The sequence below is a fragment of the Solanum lycopersicum genome, chromosome 12 (genome assembly GCF_036512215.1).
Source record: "Solanum lycopersicum chromosome 12, SLM_r2.1".
Taxonomy (NCBI): domain Eukaryota; kingdom Viridiplantae; phylum Streptophyta; class Magnoliopsida; order Solanales; family Solanaceae; genus Solanum; species Solanum lycopersicum.
Genome location: NC_090811.1, coordinates 67,515,850 through 67,536,174, shown reverse-complemented (window position 1 = coordinate 67,536,174; position 20,325 = coordinate 67,515,850). Strand labels below are relative to the sequence as shown.

Sequence of the window (20,325 nt, the reverse complement as noted above, 5' to 3'; positions counted from 1 at the left end):
ATAAATCAATAAGGCTTCAAAAATAGCTAAAAATTAAGACCAATAATCATCTGGACAGAATCACCAGATTATAAAATATAAATCAAGATGAACCGCATGCAAAGGTCAAAGGGTTCAGCAAGAAATATTAATCATTACAAAGAGTAGCTCATCATTAGCAAATAGGTTCAATTCCATAACACTGAAACTAAGCCTACTTGTGTCAGTATCACATAAACGGACGACACTTGAAATTCATCATTTACAAAGTTTTAGCTTCTTGAAAAATGAAGATACCAGGGATTTTGGATAAGGTTTTGTAGCAAGACAGGTTGGTATGTTTTCTGGTTGTTCAATCCACAGTTTATGAGCAATGCCCCCAGCTTTTAGCTTTTCTGCCAAGTTCAATATCTGGGTTTCACCCTTCACTTCAAGGGTTACCTACATAGCCAAGAAAAAAAAGTTGAATTGAATCTTTGATTTTCTCTAAAATCCCTATACCAAGGACTAATCTAAGTTAGAACTTGGAATGCATCGAAGTGGACATATGCGAACGTCATTCCTGATTACAAGGAAGTTGCTTACAAATAATCTTACAACGTCATTCCTGATTAAAAGGAAGTTTCTTACAAATAATCTTACTTCATTTCCTCAAAAAAAAAAAATCTTACTTCATTGCAGAATATAAGTTAACCATAGTGTAAACTAGAATATTGAACTTCTTTAGAAATGTCCAATGGCACTTATAAACCCCAAATTCACAGCAAGCAACTTCAGTGTAAAATTCTGCATAATTCATGTTTTACATACTAACCTAAGCGATCACTAATTCACTACAAAGGAGCTAACAGAACACCAATCTGGCTCTTTTCAACTTCATACAACTGAAAATTGAACAGCTTAAGAGAATAAATATCACAGGAGATAGTGCACCAGGAAACCAACGACACAACTTGTAACATGTGACACCATTTTGGCCTTCTCCTAACATAACCCAACGTGTCAAACAACCTTACCCATCACGTTCATTTGCTATCCTTGCAACCATGAGAATTTTCAGCCTCTTGATATCTAAATTAATAATCTAACAACTAAAATACATTCTTCACTAGCACTGTGTATGGCCTAACAGTCAATGTAGTGGGCACAAACCTTGGAGATCAGAGTCAAAGTTCCAGCAGGAAAAGAAAAACTAGATAATCCCTTCCTATGAATCCCATCTGACTAAGCCTTAGTGGACAAAGTTATCTAATAGGTAAACAGGTACCCAGTGAAATAGTCGAGGCGCACACACTCAGTTATTGCAGTCAACATAACCATCATCATTAAAGTTGTTGCAAGTTCCATAATCTTATTAGCATATACTAAGTTAACCAATAAAAGTATTTTCTTTACAATTTCTTCAGCTTAAGTATTGGTTTTTACAGAGATATACCTCCAATCACCTTCTAGCTAACTTATAGTATGAATATTTTAACATGATCAAATGTATTATAATTAACTGATCTGGTGAATCCGAAACAGTAATGATGAATCTTACTAAACAAAAATCAACTAATTAGACGGTTCACCTTATGCATCGAATCGATATTGGAAGGGCTACAATATTGAAGAGTAACAGCATCGTCTTTGTGAGACCAAATGGCGGCGACGGCGGCATGGCAGCCTTGCGTAACCACACTTCCTAACGGCCATGTATCAATCAAATCTCTCCGTAGAACAACATACTGAACCACCGTATCGGTAATCGAGCTCTCCTCTGTACTATTGCTGCCGGTTGTGGTCGCATCGCCGCCGGCAGCAATGGCGCTGACGGCGGTAGTGCCGGAGCCGCCGGAGGGAGAAATGGATGTTGATTCCATTCGAGATACTACGCCGACGTTCCGTCGCCGGAAAGTAGTGCTGAACGTTAACTGAATCGCCGGAGCTAAGCTGGGGGAAAAATGCGTGAAGTTGAGAGAAGCATAACGAGAGCAGAATGGAGTGCCCATATCTGTTTTTTTTTTTCAAGTTCCTTTTTTGCCCTTTTCTAAATTAAATTCATAATGCAAATATTAATTACTACTATATGTTAAAATGTTTTTTACAAAAGTTATCGAATTTATAATAAACGATTCGATAGCACATATATTGATTAATTCAATAAAATCGGAATTTGCAAGATGGAGGAGTTGCATGGACATTACTTCAAACACTTTGGTTGCGCATAAGTAGACACGTGCACGTCCTACGTGACGTAGTTACATACAATGTTATATAAGATGTAAAATGTCACGTAGGATGCATGTATACTTGTTCGACTATATTCAGTTTAAATGTCTATTTGTACGCACTCAAAGTTGTAGAGTATGTTATGTGTTATGCATAAGATTAAAGACATATTTAGATCAACTATCAAACGATAAAACGTGGTAAACAAAAATAATTTATTTTTTGGAGTGTATTGCTAGCTGTTTAGTATCTTTTGCCGGACGATGAATTCAGAGAAAATATCGTTAATAAACACACATTTTTTTCTTCTATTTATATATCTTTATTATTAGTATATACAAAGTTTATATTGTAATTCTGTGAATATCTCTTGTAGCTCTAATAGGTATATTTATTATACTTTTATTTTATTTCAATTTACATATTTTTTTCTAGTTTTTGTTTCAATTCCCAAAATATAATGATAAATTCACTAGTTATATATATGTTTGGGGTGTGAAAAGAAATATAATAGTATATACATTACTGTATAAAATTGAAAAAGTAGATATACATTTGCGTGAATGACACTCGCCGTAAGTGACAATTGATTTGTATTATGTTATGTAGTATGTTTACTTATTCAACTTTATTACAATTTAGTATCTGCACATCCAAAGTTGGACGGTGTAGATGCTAGTTAACTGAAGCCAATTAGTTATAGAACATGTTTATGTATTACGTCTTTATTCGATGCTGTCTAACTTAAAAGTCGAGAATGTGATAGGTCGATATTAAAAGGTACATGTTTCTCTTATAGACGTTGAATCTTGTACTCGCCTATCACCTATGTACATGTTTGTGTCACATTGAATCTATTTGATTTAATATGTGTTTTTCTTGTAGACGTTTGAATCCTGTAATCGCCTATGTACATGTTTATATCGCGTTTCTATCGTCTCTTTATGTTGAAACTTTATAAATTTAGGAGTCAAGTTGTGAAGAATGGGTGTTGAGGGTGTAGATCAACAAACAAATTCAGGAGTAAGGAGAAGAGTATGTTCATGCACGAAAGACGATTTTCTTCCTGAGGAATCGTTCAAAAGCTGGAGAAACTACGCGAATGCACTGATACAAACGCCAACAAGACTAATCGATAGGATCCTAACACGTTCTGAAGACGAGGAAGAGTTGGAAGCAAAGTCGCGGAGCCAGAATGAAATGAAGAAAACACTTACTTGGTGGGATTTGATATGGTTTGGATTGGGAGCTGTTATTGGAGCTGGAATATTTGTTCTTACAGGCCTTGAAGCTAATCAAGAGGCTGGTCCTGCTGTTGTTTTATCTTATGTTGTCTCTGGTGTCTCTGCTTTGCTCTCTGTATTTTGCTACACCGAGTTCGCGGTTGAGATTCCTGTAGCAGGTAATTGTCGATTCTAACTTGTTTGGAACTGAGACGTAGTTGTTACATATAATAACATAAGTAGTTTTCATTTTAAAAGTGAAAAATTGAAGTTGTGTTTAGTCATGAATACAAACTCTGAGTTGTTTTCTAACATTGGTATACATAGAGACCGAGGCTAAGTTGTTCAGACTCTCCAAAAATGTTACAGCACCAGTGTTGGATTCTTCAAAAATGTACTACTTTTAAGAATTCGACACACACCTGATGATGACATTTTTGAAGAGTCCGAGCTACACAGGACTAAGTCTCAACTCTGGCAGCAAACATTAGGTAAAGTTATGAACTTTGTTATTTATGATGCGTTATAGCAGATAATCTGTCTTATTTTTCGGAATACTAGTTTCACTTTCTATGAATGGTAACGCGAATGAAGTTGTTTACCGATGTTTTAGGTGGTTCATTTGCCTACTTGAGGGTGGAGTTAGGTGACTTTGTTGCCTTCATTGCTGCTGGTAATATACTTCTTGAATATGTCATTGCTGGTGCTGCAGTAGCTCGTACGTGGACTTCCTATTTCGCGACTCTACTAAACTTCAGCTCGGATAAATTCCTCATCAAAGTGGACAGTTTAGCAGAAGGATACAACGAGTTAGATCCGATTGCTGTTGGAGTTTGTATCATCATCTGTATAATTGCAATACTTAGTACAAAGGGCTCGTCTCGTCTCAATTACATAGCCACTATTGTTCACATTTTCGTGATCTTTTTTATCATCGTTTGTGGCCTAATAAAGTCGGATACCAAGAACTACACCCCCTTCGCTCCATTTAAAGTTCGCGGGATTTTCAAAGCTTCTGCAGTTTTGTTCTTCGCGTATGTTGGATTCGATGCTGTTTCTACTATGGCTGAAGAAACTAAAAATCCAGGCAGAGATATTCCAATTGGACTAATTGGTTCTATGGTGATCACAACTTTTCTGTACTGTTTACTAGCCATGACTTTGTGTCTGATGCAGCCATATCAGAAGATTGATACTCAAGCACCATTCTCCGTGGCGTTTAAATCTGTTGGATGGAGTTGGGCACAGTATATCGTAGCTGCAGGGGCGTTGAAAGGAATGACATCGGTGTTACTGGTGGGTGCAGTTGGTCAGGCTCGTTATCTAACTCATATATCACGAACTCACATGATGCCTCCTTGGTTTTCTCAAGTAAATGCCAAGACAGGTACGTATTCAGGATTTAAACTTGATGAATTCAAGACCACGAACCTTAACGTACGTTGTTTTAAACTTGATGAATTCAAGACCACGAACCTTAACGTACGTTGAGCCATGTTATATCTACAGGTACACCAGTCAATGCCACAGCTGTAATGTCATGTGCAACAGCAATCATTGCCTTATTCACGAAACTCGATATCCTCTCCAACCTCCTATCAATCTCCACTCTCTTCATCTTCATGCTCGTTGCCCTTGCTCTCCTCGTTAGACGTTACTACGTTCATGGTGATACAACTATAGCAAATCGCAACAAACTTATCACGTCTCTCTTGATCATTCTTGCATCCTCAATCGCCACGTCTACTTATTGGGGACTAAGTAAAGATGGTTGGATTGGCTATTGCATTACCTTGCCAATATGGTTACTAGCAACAATTGGACTATGGTATTTTGTTCCTCAAGCTAGAAAACCAAAACTTTGGGGTGTACCACTAGTGCCATGGTTACCATCAGCTTCAATTGCTATCAACATTTTTCTATTAGGTTCACTAGATAGAGCTTCATTCATGAGATTTGGTGTCTGGACTGGCTTTTTGTTGGTGTATTACTTGTTTTTTGGACTTCATGCTTCTTATGACACTGCAAAAGAGTTTAAAAGGGGCAGAGGATGGAAGAATATTGAAGAGGGAAATGGTGTAGATAGCAAAGATATTGTTCCTAGTGCACCTATGTAATAGATATACGTGCAGTGCATCAGATGTTTACGTCAAATCAATAATTATATGACATGTGTCTGTACGTTAATGAATGCATGTCTTCACTTTATTAAACTACTTAACCATGATATAAGCTGTCGATGCGAATAAATATTGTGTTCCAACTTTGATTTAAATCAATTGGACACAAAAGTTTTGATCTTCTTTGCTAATGTATATGTTCATACTTGGTTTGGTTGGGTAATACAATGTTTTCAATGTGTATTCCATTAGGTAATATGGTTGGTGTATATACGTTAAATTTTCAATTAGTTATTTTTAGTAGACTCGATGCATATACGTTAAACTTTTAATTAGTTCAGTTGACCGTTGTTCTTTGAATGATGTCTCTACTTCAACCTTCTACTATTTTGGCTTGATCTGGGCTTAGTTTATAGAGTTTAAACTGAGTACATATCTCGAACGGTTAATAATATTTTTATTTATTTTTTTAATAGGCTCGGTGTATATACGTTAAAGTCTTAATTAATTCACTTGATCGTTGTTTTTTGAATGATGCCTCTCCTTCAACCTTTTACTATTTTGGTTTGCTTCTGAGCTTAGTTTATAGAGTTTAAACTGAGTACTAATCTCAAACGATTAATAATATTTTTATTTATCTTTTTCATAATTCGAACTTTCAAACCTTAATCTTACTCGTTACTATCCTAAAAAAATTTTTTTTTTTCAAAAAAATTATCCTTAAAATGAAACAAAAATAATTATTGTTTTTCCAAAAATAGCAAAAGGGGTGAGTCACAAAGTAGAATCAACACAAAATATGATTCCATTTGAACAAAATCATTTCATAAGATCTAAAATTTGTCAAAAAAGTTTGAGAGAGAGAAAAAAAAAAAAAAAAGAGAGAAAATAAAAAATGGTGTAGTGTAGTCCAGCACTTTGTCATTGCCAGGAGGACAAACAATTTCTTGGACTAAGCAAAGAGTGTGTTGTGAGAAAAAGCAGTCACTTTTCATTTCCCAATTTATCTTTTTAGGGTTTACTTTCTCCACCCCTTCACTTTTATTCTTCCCAAAACATTCATTTAGTATATACAAAAAGTCCCAAATTCAAATCTTGCTTGGTGGATCTTGATTTGCAATTTATCTGTGAGTGAGTACTTCTGACAACTGCATTTTTTCTATATTTATATATCAGTCTTTTTGTTGTTGTTGTATGAATTGTTGTTGATTTTCTTGATTTGGGGTCTGCAATTGTTTGTTGGGGTTTATTTATTTTGATCATTAGATATGATGAAGAGCAAAAGATTGAATCTTTTTGAAGTTTGTTTCAGTGTATTGCATTTATAGGGGCTTTAGGGCTTTGGGGGTAGTTTTCTATAAGGAAAGCTTTGATCTTTATGTGTTAAATTGTTTGATTATTCAGATTCATTTGTGGGTTGATTAGTGGATTAGTTTTGTGAATTTAAGGATGACCCAGATGGATAAAGGGATTGAAAATTTGATGTCAGCAAGAAAATGTTTGAGGGCAAATTTTGAAAAGTCAAAAGCTTTAGGTTTATCTATTGAAAAAGCTGGGCCTAGATTTTATGAGATTATTCAGAGATTACCAGCTTTGGAGGCTGCTATAAGGCCAATTAGGGCTCAGAAAGATGCTCTTGGTGCTGTTGGGGGACATATTAATCGTGCTGTTGTCCCTGCGACGGCGGTGTTAAAAGTGTTTGATGCAATTCATGGACTAGAGAAGTCGTTGTCTGATCCTCAATCGGACCTCCCGGGGTACCTTGGTGTGCTTAAGAGGCTTGAAGAGGCATTAAGATTTTTAGGGGAGAATTGTGAGATGGCAATTCAGTGGTTGGCAGATATTGTAGAGTATCTAGAGGATCATGCAGTTGCTGATGACAGGTTTACTTTAAGTATGAAGGAGGCATTGACTTCTCTTAGGGAATTGCACAGTGGGGAGGAAAAGGGTCGGCTTGATGGAGGGCTTCTTGAGGTTGCGTTGGACAGATTGGAAAGTGAATTTCGACGGCTCTTGGTTGAAAATACTATTCCACTGCCAATGTCTGATCCAGCCTTGCCAGGTGAACAAGCATGCATTGCGCCCTCGCCTTTGCCAGTGATCGTTATCCAGAAGCTACAGGCTATACTCGGAAGATTGATTGCTAATAACAGACTCGATAAGTGCATATCTATTTATGTTGAGGTGAGGAGTTCTAATGTCCGGACAAGTTTGCAGGCTCTTAATTTGGATTATTTAGAAATTTCGGTCTCCGAGTTCAATGATGTGCAGAGCATAGAGGGTCACATTGCTCAGTGGGGTAAGCATTTAGAATTTGCTGTAAAACATCTTTTTGAAGCTGAATATAAACTTTGTAATGATGTGTTTGAGAGAATCGGGTTGGATGTGTGGATGAGCTGTTTCGCTAAGATAGCTGCCCAAGCAGGCATTCTTGCATTCCTTCAATTTGGAAAAACAGTGACAGAGAGTAAGAAGGATCCTATCAAGCTGTTGAAGCTGTTGGACATATTTGCATCTTTAAACAAGTTAAGATTGGATTTCAATCGGCTCTTTGGTGGAACTGCGTGTTTGGAAATACAAAATTTGACTAGGGATTTGATCAAGAGTGTGATTGAAGGTGCTAGTGAGATCTTTTGGGAACTTCTGGTTCAAGTTGAGTTGCAAAGGCAAATGCCACCTCCACCTGATGGTACTGTTCCGAAACTTATCATTTTCATCACCGACTATTGCAATAAGTTGCTCGGGGATGATTATAAGTCTATCCTCACCCAAGTTCTGATTATTGAAAGAAGTTGGAAGCAGGAAAAATTTCAAGAGCGGCTTCTCATTACTGAGCTACTGAATATAATGAGAGCTGTTGACGTGAATTTAGAGACATGGTCAAAGGCCTATCAAGATGTTATTTTGTCATATGTGTTCTTGATGAATAATCATTGGCATCTATATAAGCATTTGAAAGGAACTAAGCTTGGAGGTCTGTTGGGAGATTCTTGGTTGAAGGAGCATGAACAGTACAAGGAGTACTATTCTGCCTTTTTCTTGAAAGAAAGTTGGGGAAAGCTTCCTGCTTTATTAAGCAGGGAAGGTCTTATTTTGTTTTCAGGTGGGCGCGCCACCGCTCGTGATCTTGTCAAGAAACGATTAAAAGCTTTTAACGAAGCGTTTGATGAAATGTATAAGAAACAGTCTAATTGGGTAATGCTGGACAAAGACCTACGGGATAAGACATGCCAGTCAATCATTCAAGCAATTGTGCCTGTTTACCGAAGTTACATGCAGAACTATGGACCATTGGTTGAACAAGAAGGAAGTGGCAAATATGTGAAATATACAGCTCAATCTTTAGAAAAAGTGTTGAACGGTCTGTTTCATTCAAAACCTGTGAAACATGGTAGTTTTAAAGTTCGACATCCTAGTGGAAAATTCAGCAATGTTGTAACAGATCAGAATCAGACCTCTCCTACTGTTAAGTAATCGTTAGATTATTATCATTAAGGCAACAGTTAAACTTGACAGGTCTTCTGGTGTTCATCTGTCACTCTGTGTATAGTAAGTTTCTGAAGGATTCATTCACTACCATTTAGCAAGGTCGTATTTACAAGCATAAAGAAGCACATCGTCGCCACACAAAACTGTTGACACACTGGGATGCAGCTATCCTCAACGTGCCTCTTAGTTAGAGCTAAGCCTATTCAATTTGTCTCGCATACTTACTGATTAGTTCAGCGACAAAGTAAGAAGCAGTACTGTCACCTGGATCGTTGTCGCAGCTGTCTTGTACAATATAGGTAATTTTCATTTCTAGAGGTTTACCAATTCTTATATGTATCCTTACATAATATGCAACCTGTTATTTATTCCTGTTAGATGGAAATGTCAGTTGAAGTAGAGCTCTGAGCGTTAGCCGGAACGTTGTTTATCAATAAAGACAATATGTTGTCTTCTTTACTTGCAATTACCATATGATATGATTCCCCATTTGATAAGTTGGTTATGAACTACATCTTTTACTTGAGTTTCTTATTGCACTCGAGCCCTTTAGTCGACTAGCTGAGGCAATTGACCGAGTTATACAAGATTTATGGACCGAGTTATACAAGATTTATCTTGGAATGTCGATTTTCTTAATGTTTATTGGTAGATTATACTTTTTAGTATCATCCTACTAGCTTCTTGTGTTTTGGGAAGCCTTATTCACTTTCAATGCTTTTGTTTTCCACTCTCCCTATTGAACACCATTTCGTGTCTATGCTGCTTGGACTCTTCGAAAATGTTGTTTAGTGCGCATCATATCTGACACGAGTGGGGCAATATTTTTGAAGAGTCGGAACAACATAGTTTCTCTCCATGGAAATGATATTAAAACCATTGGAATTCATGAGAGTTAAAAGAAAATAATCATTCTATTCCTCCATTCCTTTCAAAATCTCTTCTTGCTTAAATTTGTATTTCTTCTTCTCTTCACAATTATGGTTATTAAATGATTTCTACCCTCCCAATGGTAACCTTAAAACGATTATTCCCTCCATCCCAAAATAAGTATCACTTAAGCGAAAAATAATTGTCTCTTTAGGAATTCGGGATGAGAATATAGTGATTGTTTTCTAATATATTTTTGTATATTAGAGAACTATTTCTTCTTAATAATGCTCAATTCCCAAGGAAACATCTAACAGAAAATTCTATTTATGCTTTTCTTAACGAACATGAAATGAATCAGAGCGACACTTACTTTGAAATGGCGGGTAATTGTCTATTACTTTGAAATGGCGGGTAATTATCTATTATCTGACAAGCAACAAACATGAAACGATAATTGCTCAAGACCATATAAGGTGACAAAATAACTCGTCATCCATCGATGTGGAAACTCAATCCCCACATTTCCACGACGTGATATTTGGAGCGACCAATGTAAGATGAGGGTCAAACATCGAGTTATCTTAAATAGAGATGGAGCTAACTCTGATATTCTGATTAAAAAAAAATAATTTTCTGAATCTAACTCAACTATAAAAGTATTAGCTCATTGATAATTTAGAGTTTAATCACTCTCCTTTTGCTAATCAAAATTATTGTTCTATCTTAACTTGCAATAACTTTATAATTTGAAATTTGAAAAGAAAAAAAATGATTAAAGGGATTCAAATGTAAATCAAGTTTTTAATTTACAATAAACAAACATTTGATTAATTAATTCATGCAATCCTTCGCATTAATCTCATTCAATTTTAACTGTCGTTTTAAAATAATTAAAGAACTCAATCCCCAAAATAACCTTTGATAATTAAAGCGATGATTAAAATAAGAAGAAAATAATAATAATAATAATAATAATAATAATAATAATTAAAAAAAAAGGAATTGAATGAAAACCATGTGCCTAACCATTTTTTTATAGCACAACCTTTTTGACTTTATCATTAAGCATTTCTTAAATAAAAAACAAGACTATGGGAAGAAGACAAACATCATTACATGACAAATCTCAAAACATGTTTGGTCAAATTTTTGTTAGCAAAACTTAGGATCCTTTTGGACATACTAACATATTTTCTTATTTTAATTTTTTTTAATAGACCAATTTGATTATATATTATAGCCAAATTTGTTTTCCAACTTAAAACTAAATTTGCAAGTTGGAAAAACAAATTTTGATCACTTTATTTTTAGTGAAAAAAAGTACTCATAGTCCTTTGTTCCATATAATATTATTTTTTATCATGATAAGTTTTAATAAAAAAACATATCGACACGATAAATACCTTTCACTTTTAATCTTAACATTCTGAATTCAAGTCATTAGGGGTGGGCATAAAAACCAGAAAACCGAAACACCGAATCGAATCAAAATTTTTCAGAATTTCGGTTTCGATATTTCGGTTTTCGGTTTAATTTTTTGTATTTTCGGTATTTCGGTTCGATTTTCGGTACATGTTACTTTGGAATTCGGTATTTCGGTTTAAACCGAAATATTAAATTATAATTTATAAATTATATTATATTTAATAATTATTAATATTAAATAATCTTTTTTAAAAAAATAAGAAACCCTAAGTTGAAATGTCAAAGCCCATTAAGTTGAAATATCAAAGCCCATTAAGTTGAAAAATCAAACAAAAAAGGAAAAATTTCATATATGGCAAACTTATTAGATTAAATAACATTATATGGGTATAGTTTACGTAATTACTTTATATGGGTATAGTTTAGTTATTTTAGGTATCTTTAATTTTGTATATAATGTTTTTTTTTATTTATACAATTATATTTTAAAAAATGGTTTTTAACTGAAGCGTTAAATATGCTAACAATAAATTTAGATAATGCCACAATTTTAGGGAAACGTCCCTTTTTTTAAGCTAAACGTTCAAATTCAAAAAAAAAATTTGTATATATATATGAACTTACCTTTTTTGTATATTTATATATGTACATGAATATATTAGTTAAACGTGACATTATATACAAGTTTCTAAATGACTTTTTATATACTCCAATAATATATAAAGTTAATATATACTAACTTCAATAATTTGTATATAACTACTACAATATACAAATTATAATCGCATATGATATTTTCCCATCTATATAACTAAATCCAATTACTTTGTGTACATATGTATATAAAAAAATAATGAGCCTTTCATATACAATTCCCTACAACCAGCTATTAAAACAAACATGTACGTATCAATTTTTGTATATGTATATAAACTTAATATATACTAACTTCAATAATTTGTATATAACTAATAGAATATACAAACTCTAATCATAAATAAAAAAAATTCATCTGTATAACTAAGTCCAATTACTTTTTTGTATATATATACAAAAAACAAAAATAACATAAATATGCAATATACTATATACAATTACTAAACATGCAATTATACTATATACAATACTTAAGTAATATTTTTTGTATATTGACATCTAATTAACCAAAAAATTGTATCTAACTTTGTGTTTTAATACAGTACCTCATGAATATTATGTTCTTCAGATCCGACAACTTCAGAAGCATTTTCCTCTGATTCAATGTTTACAGCTTTCCTCTTTCTTCTTCCTTGTACTATTTTAATGCCTCTAGCTTTGACATTGTTAATAGCTTGTTGAACTGCCGTAGGGTCATTTTTTTCCTTTGATCTAAACTCTTCCATTGTTTGTTCTTGTATAACTTGATTTGATTTTCCCAATGACCCTACATCAAATCCAAAATCTTGAGTTAACCCCATTGAAAACGATGGTAAAATGTCAACAACATTGACATGCAAAGGAATACCTCTGATAATCCTCAAAGATGAAGATGATTCATTCATTGTGTGACCAATTTTAGATCTATCAGGAAAAAAAACCCAATTATTTCATCAAAATATATGGAAAAAAAATAAACAGAATACATATACAAATTTTGAATAAGTAAAAAAAAAAGAAGAGGTAAACAACTAAAATTAAGGAGTACTTACGAAATTGACTTCAACTTCGAGAGGGAACTTCAACTTCGGGAGGGAATAATCTAATTTTGGACAACAATTTGAATTTCAAACTGGATAGCTGGAGTATTAAATGTAGGAGAAAAATTTGGAATGTGAAAAGGAGAGAGAAAATTGTTTTGTGTATAATTATATACAAAATTAGAAAATAATGTTTTTATACCATTGGTTATATAATAGATTGTGGACCCCATTAAATATAGCAAACAAAAATAAACTATAATTATATAAGGTAAATAAATTAAACTATACCCCTATAATATAATTAGCTATGAATGTTTGTCATCCCATGTAATTTTCCCAACAAAAAATTGAAAAAATTATTAAGTTTAAAATTTTAAAAAGCCCACTAAACAGGCCCATTAAAAAACCGAAATAAAAAACCGAACCGAATTAATAAAAATCGAACCGAATTAACAAAAATCGAACCGAACCAAAATATTTCGATTCGGTATTCGGTACGCAATTTACAAAAACCGAAAACCGAAAAAAAAAACCAAACCGAACCAAAATACCGAATGCCCACCCCTACAAGTCATCAACGAAGTAACAGAAAATGAGTACTCCTAAGAGGCTTTAAAAATAATTGAAAATTACTCTCATATTTTTTTAATTTTAAAGTCCTAAATTAGAGTCCTATTCTTCCACATTCGAAGATAAAAAACGTTAAAAAGGTCGAATCACCTCAAAGTATCTAAAAGATGAAAAAGGTATACAATAGATGAAAAAACGTTAAAGATATAAAACCATCCTGTATTACTAAAGAGTCGTCAAATTTCTCGATGACATTTTTCACTGTTAACCATAAAACTACATATTGTTTTAAGTTAGATACATATTAATTTTTATTTGTTTTTCTTAGATTAATTTAAATTTTTTCTTTTTTCTTAGATATCCTTAAATATATTTTCATGCTAATCATAGGAGTAACAAAATTAAAAAGGTAAAAGGAGTCAAAAATTGCGAAACTTTTCTTTTTTTTTCTCTTTCAACCCCTAAAATCTTTCCAAATTTACATAACAAACCAATTCCCACAACTTCCTACTCTCTACTCTTTTAACCCTTATAACTTTTCCCAAATATAACTTCAACCCCCCAACTATTCCAAACTACAAAATCACCCTACAACTCTCCTCTATCTTCATTTCACCCCCTACTTCTTTTCCATTAACCCAAAATTCACCATTTGAGAACTGTTCCCATGCATCGCAGCAACTGGATTATGACAATGTTCATCTTCATAAGTCACAATCAGCATCGTTGGATCGTCCATCGCGCGCTCCACGTGTTTCCTTGCTGGACATCCACGTAAGCTGCTACACTTGTAATAACCCCTAATCGAACGTAAAAATAATCGTTAGTCCTTCATCTAATTGATTTAAACTAAAATTAACGATCGTGATTGATAGGTACATTGTAATTACAAACTAAAATTAACGATCGTGATTGATAGGTACATTGTAATTACAAACTAAAATTAACGGTCGTGATTGATAGGTACATTGTAATTACCTTGGGTATTTTGAACCCTTGATCGGCTTTTGCCCGTATTTCCTCCATGAAAACTCGTCTCCCGGTATATCAGCCACCCTCGTACTTATCGCCGGAATCCTAATCACTTTCCGATCCTTAGCTTTCCTGTTTTTCATAAAATAGAATAAAAATTACATACATTATCCTCTCGAGACCTTACTTCAAAAAAAACGTAAATGCTATGAAAGTCAAACAACGATGAGGAAAAAGCGCTACAAGGAGCGTGGATATCACGCGCTATTTATAGTCGAAATAAACAGAAAAACGAGAGAAGTACCTCTTTTTGCAGTGACACTTGCCGGAGCCGGTGGATTTGCTGCCGGAGATAGCATCAGATTGTTCATGCTCGCGGCAACGTTTTCCGGTGGTCGGAAAATTCACAGCCTGTGGCGGAAGCAACAACATAGAAGAAGAAACTTGCTTACCATTAGATACAGTTGCTTCGCCGGTAATCGTCGACATAAACGACGACGAGTTCGTCGGCGTCGGATCCGCCATTAAAACCTCCTTAGATTTCACAGTAAAAGCAGTAAAAGCACTTGAATTCCCGATCGGACGGTTAACATTCAGCTTCGAAAAGTCAAGCGTCAACGCCGTCTGCACCTGCACCACCGGTCTCTCCTTCGCCGAAGCAAAGCTTAACGACGGAGCAAGTCTCTCCTTCGCCGTAGCAAAGCTTAACGACGGAGCAAGAGACAACGAAGTAAACGAATCAGGATAAACCGGACCACGAACCGGAGCTCTAACCTGAACCGGAGCCGGAGCCTGAGCCTGAACCGGTCCTCGCCGGAACCGAGCATGACCGGTCCGGTCCAAAATTGAAATCACCTTTTTGAACTTCGAAACCGTAAAATCAGCCATTTCACGGCAATCAGCCTGAACCGGTTCATGAGAAACCAATCGGATTAAATTCTCCATTGATTTCAAACCGGCGGAAGCTGCTTCTTCAACAGCAAAACTTTCATTCATTTTTGATAAAACAGCCATTTGGTTCTACTCATGATGAAAAAAAATCAACAACAACACTGAGGTATTTAAAGCAAAAAAAAAAGATGATGACAGGTCACCGGTTAATCAAGTAAGTCAAATTTTCTCTTTTTGATCAAACGGCTGTGATTCATTTACATAAAGACAATAGTAACCTTTGTTGGTTAATAAGAAAAAAGACAAATAAGAGGATTGAGTTTGTTAATTTATGGGTTATTTTCATTAATTGAAATTATATAAAATTTCTTTGACAACTCATTTTCACATTGAAAGTTTTTTTTTTTTTTTATAATTATTTAGTATTCGATTTTCGGTTATTCATTAATCCATATTTGTAACGGCCTAATCGGCTAGTGATATTGTCCGTTTTGGATCTAGTCTTGCATGACGTTAAAATGCGTCACTAATTGATAAGGCTTGATTATTTTATATACTCAATATCTCTTTTGTGTTTGTCGACGTGAGACTTCTAATGTTAAGTTGGGATGTCACATGTATATACCTAAAATTAAGCTTTTTAAAAAAGCGATAGTATAATTTTATTGTTAAGTTAATATTGGAATTAGTAATTAATTAATATTTTTAGTTATTTTAGTCATAAATTGACAATGATTAATAATGGTAAAAGATTAAAAAGTAGATTCAATTTATGTTTTTTTTCTTAACACCTCAAAAATTAAGTATGGAAATTAAGTTAATATGAAATGGAGAAAGTACCTAGCTTGCAGTCGTTTTTATCACTCTAAAGCAAAATAAATAAATTGATATGATATGATATTTTAAAATTTATTTTAATAAAATTTAGAACCTACTCAAATAATTTGGTATAATTATGTATGTGTACAAATAAAAGCCTACGATTCTATATAGCATTTTATCAAGAATTTTATCATAAATAGAACACATTAGATAATTGATATTTGATCAATTATTAAATTTGATTAAAGTTATATTATGCAATATAATTAGATTAACAAACAGAAGATATTTGTCATGTTTAACTTTTTTTATTTTTATTTTTTTTTGGGGGGGGGGGGGGGGGGTAGGTTATATAAGGATATTACATTAAATGATAATGTCCATTTTATATTTTTTAGCAAGTTTTATTTATTTTAACAACTACATAAAATTGGAGCTAGAATGTTTTTTTTTTTTTTGTATTTCTGCTAATGAGTGAAAAATGCAAAGTTAAAGATCCATAATCCCTAATTAATCAAGTACTTTTTAAAAAAGTTAAAGTTGAAAGTTCATTTTTTTTTTTGGATAATTAATCAGATTCATTTTTGAAATTAAAATTAGTCCAAGTACATTTTCTCAAAATAAAATAATTTTTAATTTACTATCCAAAAAGTAAAATATATTTCATTAGATTATAAGTTTGTCCCCTTTTTTTTTACCTTTTAACATTTTTTGTTCACATACCAACATGATTATTCTAAAAATCAAATCTCTAAATTTCAAAAATAATTTCAAACCTATTATTCCAATAAGTAGAATTAAGTAGCCAAATAAATTTAAAACAATATCTTTCTAATAAAAGATTTGGTTGGACCAAGTTGGATTCAATAAGGCTATAAAGTCTATAATATTTTATAATCTTATATTTAAATTTGTTGAACCATATATAATATTGATAAAAGATCAATCTAATAATTTAAAAACATACATGGATAAAAAGGCATATATATCCAACATGTTGCAAAAAAGAATCACAAAAGATCTTCAAGAGATAAAATAAAATAAGGCTTGTTTGGATCCAATAATCAATTAAAAAGTATAATTAGTTGTTTTTTTAATTTTTTACCTACTTGGAAATGATTTCCTAGGATCATTGACTAAACAAGATCATAATATTAAAATGTAAGACACCACTTGTATGTATTATGATAGATAACAAAGGTAGTACTAATATTTTAGGTATCAAATAAGAGATCAACAAGTGCCATGTTCGATTCAAACGATAAAATTAGCTCATAAAAATATTAAAAGTAATTTTTATAATTGTTCATCAAATAATAATCGACAAATATATATATATATATATATATATATATGTATATATATATATATATGTATATATATATATATATAGTTTATATAATTTTTGTGTATATTTGACTAATGAGTTTAATTATTGTTTCAACACTTAGAAAAATATATATGTAACTTTCCCAACATGTTATTCATATGAGCCATTTAAGTTTAGACTGATTTGTTAAATTATTCTATTTTGATTTGTCCAATTCAGTAGGTTGGGCCGATATATCATTCATATGATATTTGTAACTGTCCCAAAATGTTATTTATACGTGTCATTCAAGTTTAACCTGATTTGTTAAATTATTCTATTTTGATTTATCCAATTCAGTCATTTTATAAGTTGGGCCGATATATCATTCATATGATATTTGTAAATTTGATAAAAACTCGACAGTTAGCCCATGACACATGATTTAACTAGTTTGATCCAGTCTATTCGATCCACGTTATAATACATTTACTAATTCAGTCCATTTTAGTACAACTTAAATTCAACTTAACTTTCCCATTTAACCCCATAGTCAGATGAACCGGATGTTCAACTCTTATTTAAAGTTCTTGTGTTTTAAGTTTTGAAAATAAAAAATAATTTTATTATTATTTTTGATTAATTTTATACCATGCAAATTTTAATTAATGGAAACTTCAAAATTAACCAAATGACAAGTTAAAAAAGGTGTATAAAATATAAAAAAGATAATAAAAATTTTAAACGATTTGACTTATTTGTACTTTTCTATTTAAGAAAGAATACACAAAGTTACATTTGACATTGTTGTTATCACTATTATTCGAATGAAGAATATATCTCAAACTATTGTAAAAAGTATTTAGATACTTTTCGTCATATTTTTGAGATATTAGTATTTTCGTCGTTTAAAAACTAGAGTCTATAATACCCTTCACTCTAATGGAAGATTATATAAGGATATGTGATGCAATTTTATCCGTCGGGTCGACTGATAAGATTATGACACGTATATATCTGTTAATATTAAAGTTATATACGTTTTAGTTTTTAGACAGCAAGAATATCAATGTCAATATCAATGTTCCAACAATATAACAAAAATTATCTATATAACATTTACGAAAATTCGGGATCAGGGGTATATTTGTCATTTTTCACAATTAAAAATAAAGCCATACTTACTAAAGCTGACTCTTTGTTGAAAACTATATAGAAACGTATTTGCTTTTTTCGCCTATTCGTTGACTACTTTTTTCGCTAACCGGCTATGGCCGGTACTGCTTCATATAAAATCTTGACCGTCCATTATCTGAAGTGAGATTTGACGGCTGAGATTAACTAGTAAGAGTTGACATTGACATTGACCTTGACCATTATTTAATTCTAAAAAAACAGTACCACTAAGATTATATAAGATTAATTATTATTAGTTTATAATAATGATATTCAAGTCAATTTATATTTACTTTGTTTCTATCTTTGCTATTATCTTTTAATAATATATATTTTCCTATTAAATTTTAGGCATGAAAAATTTTATGTAGTTTGTTTTTAGGTTTCACTTTATAAAATTTAGTAGATGAGTCTCGAATAAATAAGGTTCTTTTATAAAAATTATATTAATCAGAGCTTATTTGTTAATATTCACTTGTTTACTTTAATTTGTTATGTTGTATTTTTTGAAAGTTAAATTAGATAACAGTAAATTGATATTTTAAACAAAAAAAATTAGATATTAAAAAACTATATGAAAAAGTACTATAAATTGTAAATTTTTACATATCAATGATGAAAAAATATACAGTAAAATATTTATTAAAGTTCTTATAATTTGATTCTAAAAAAAGGAAATTGTGATAATTAAAAGTGATCAAAAGGAGTATGTTAGTAATATATATTTGTACCACTAAGATTATATAGGAGTAATCTTTGTTTTAACTTGAAAATATGAAGAAAAATAAATAAAGATAACAAATATATACATGTGGGAAAAAAAATTAAAGTTTATAACGATAATAACATATTGAGTAAGGTCTGAGAAGATGGTGTAACAATACACGATCTTACACCTACTTTATAAAGACACAAATAAAGATAAGTTTTAAAAAATTTATGATTTAAATGAAATATATCAGATAAAGTATATAAAACACATGATTTAAGTGAAATATATCGGATAAAGTATATAAAACAAATATAATAGTGACGAAACTTAGGTTGAACATGTAGTTTATGTGGGAAAAAACATAAAGTAGTCAAGGAAATATATTTGACATGACCAACTTTGAAGAAAATAAGGTTAGAACATAGAAATTAGAATGAGTCTAATATATATATATATATATATATATATATATATATATATATATATATATATATATATATATATCATGATGACTTTGGTCAATAAATCTTTGTTGAAACAACAAATGACAAATAATATTTGATGGAAAAGGACCTTTTCCTACGCGTATATTATATGACTTTTCTTTTAGTTTTTCTCTATAAATATTCGATACTCACTTTAAAATTCGATTAATCTGAAATCATCCCACTAAGGTTAATTAAAATGAGAGAAGCATTTTAATCAATATGAGTTGTGGTGCAGTGGTGAGACTATTTCAACCTTAATCACATGTCTCGGGATTTGAGTCCTGAGTATGAAAGAAATCATGTTGAGAGTGTCACCTCCAATAGATTTTTGTAGTGCTCCAATGTGGACTTCGAACATTGGGGGAAAGACCTAAAATAATAAACGA

General features: G+C 32.1%; 4 protein-coding genes across 5 annotated transcripts; 2 read left to right on the top strand and 2 right to left on the bottom strand.

Moving 5' to 3' along the window:
- Positions 1-33: 33 nt before the first annotated feature.
- On the bottom strand, positions 34-2,046 carry LOC101256464 (uncharacterized). Its single transcript, XM_004253012.5, has 2 exons — positions 1,551-2,046; positions 34-420 (listed from the first exon to the last, which is right to left on the bottom strand). Exons 1-2 carry the CDS (start codon positions 1,968-1,970, stop codon positions 238-240), a joined length of 603 nt encoding a protein of 200 aa, XP_004253060.1. The 5' UTR covers positions 1,971-2,046; the 3' UTR covers positions 34-237.
- Positions 2,047-3,174: 1,128 nt separating this feature from the next.
- Positions 3,175-5,638, top strand: LOC101244565 (cationic amino acid transporter 1-like). Its single transcript, XM_004253140.3, has 3 exons — positions 3,175-3,592; positions 4,027-4,800; positions 4,923-5,638. The coding sequence occupies exons 1-3, from the start codon at positions 3,175-3,177 to the stop codon at positions 5,528-5,530; spliced, it is 1,800 nt and encodes a 599-aa protein (XP_004253188.1). The 3' UTR covers positions 5,531-5,638.
- Positions 5,639-6,300: 662 nt separating this feature from the next.
- LOC101256959 (exocyst complex component EXO70I) lies at positions 6,301-9,481 on the top strand. 2 transcript variants are annotated; one of them, XM_010316498.4, is made up of 2 exons: positions 6,301-6,664; positions 6,938-9,481. In XM_010316498.4, the coding sequence occupies exon 2, from the start codon at positions 6,983-6,985 to the stop codon at positions 9,005-9,007; it is 2,025 nt and encodes a 674-aa protein (XP_010314800.1). In that variant the 5' UTR covers positions 6,301-6,664; positions 6,938-6,982; the 3' UTR covers positions 9,008-9,481. The 2 variants fall into 2 exon arrangements, with proteins under 2 accessions (XP_010314800.1, XP_025884565.1); XM_026028780.2 differs by having other exon boundaries at positions 6,363-6,660.
- Positions 9,482-13,995: 4,514 nt separating this feature from the next.
- LOC543855 (probable WRKY transcription factor 17) lies at positions 13,996-15,572 on the bottom strand. Its single transcript, NM_001321206.1, has 3 exons — positions 14,846-15,572; positions 14,548-14,673; positions 13,996-14,369 (listed from the first exon to the last, which is right to left on the bottom strand). Exons 1-3 carry the CDS (start codon positions 15,553-15,555, stop codon positions 14,189-14,191), a joined length of 1,017 nt encoding a protein of 338 aa, NP_001308135.1. The 5' UTR covers positions 15,556-15,572; the 3' UTR covers positions 13,996-14,188.
- Positions 15,573-20,325: the final 4,753 nt, after the last annotated feature.

Excerpts from the sequence above, each read along its gene's own strand:
- LOC101256464 (XM_004253012.5), bottom strand. The coding sequence starts at position 1,970 with ATGGGCACTCCATTCTGCTCTCGTTATGCTTCTCTCAACTTCACGCAT. Across the intron at positions 421-1,550 it reads ATATCGATTCGATGCATAAG|GTAACCCTTGAAGTGAAGGG; the intron begins GTGAACCGTCTA and ends TTGGCTATGTAG.
- LOC101244565 (XM_004253140.3), top strand. The coding sequence starts at position 3,175 with ATGGGTGTTGAGGGTGTAGATCAACAAACAAATTCAGGAGTAAGGAGA. Across the intron at positions 3,593-4,026 it reads GGTTGAGATTCCTGTAGCAG|GTGGTTCATTTGCCTACTTG; the intron begins GTAATTGTCGAT and ends CCGATGTTTTAG. Across the intron at positions 4,801-4,922 it reads TCAAGTAAATGCCAAGACAG|GTACACCAGTCAATGCCACA; the intron begins GTACGTATTCAG and ends TTATATCTACAG.
- LOC101256959 (XM_010316498.4), top strand. The coding sequence starts at position 6,983 with ATGACCCAGATGGATAAAGGGATTGAAAATTTGATGTCAGCAAGAAAA.
- LOC543855 (NM_001321206.1), bottom strand. The coding sequence starts at position 15,555 with ATGGCTGTTTTATCAAAAATGAATGAAAGTTTTGCTGTTGAAGAAGCA. Across the intron at positions 14,674-14,845 it reads AAGTGTCACTGCAAAAAGAG|GAAAGCTAAGGATCGGAAAG; the intron begins GTACTTCTCTCG and ends TATGAAAAACAG. Across the intron at positions 14,370-14,547 it reads AAGGGTTCAAAATACCCAAG|GGGTTATTACAAGTGTAGCA; the intron begins GTAATTACAATG and ends ACGTTCGATTAG.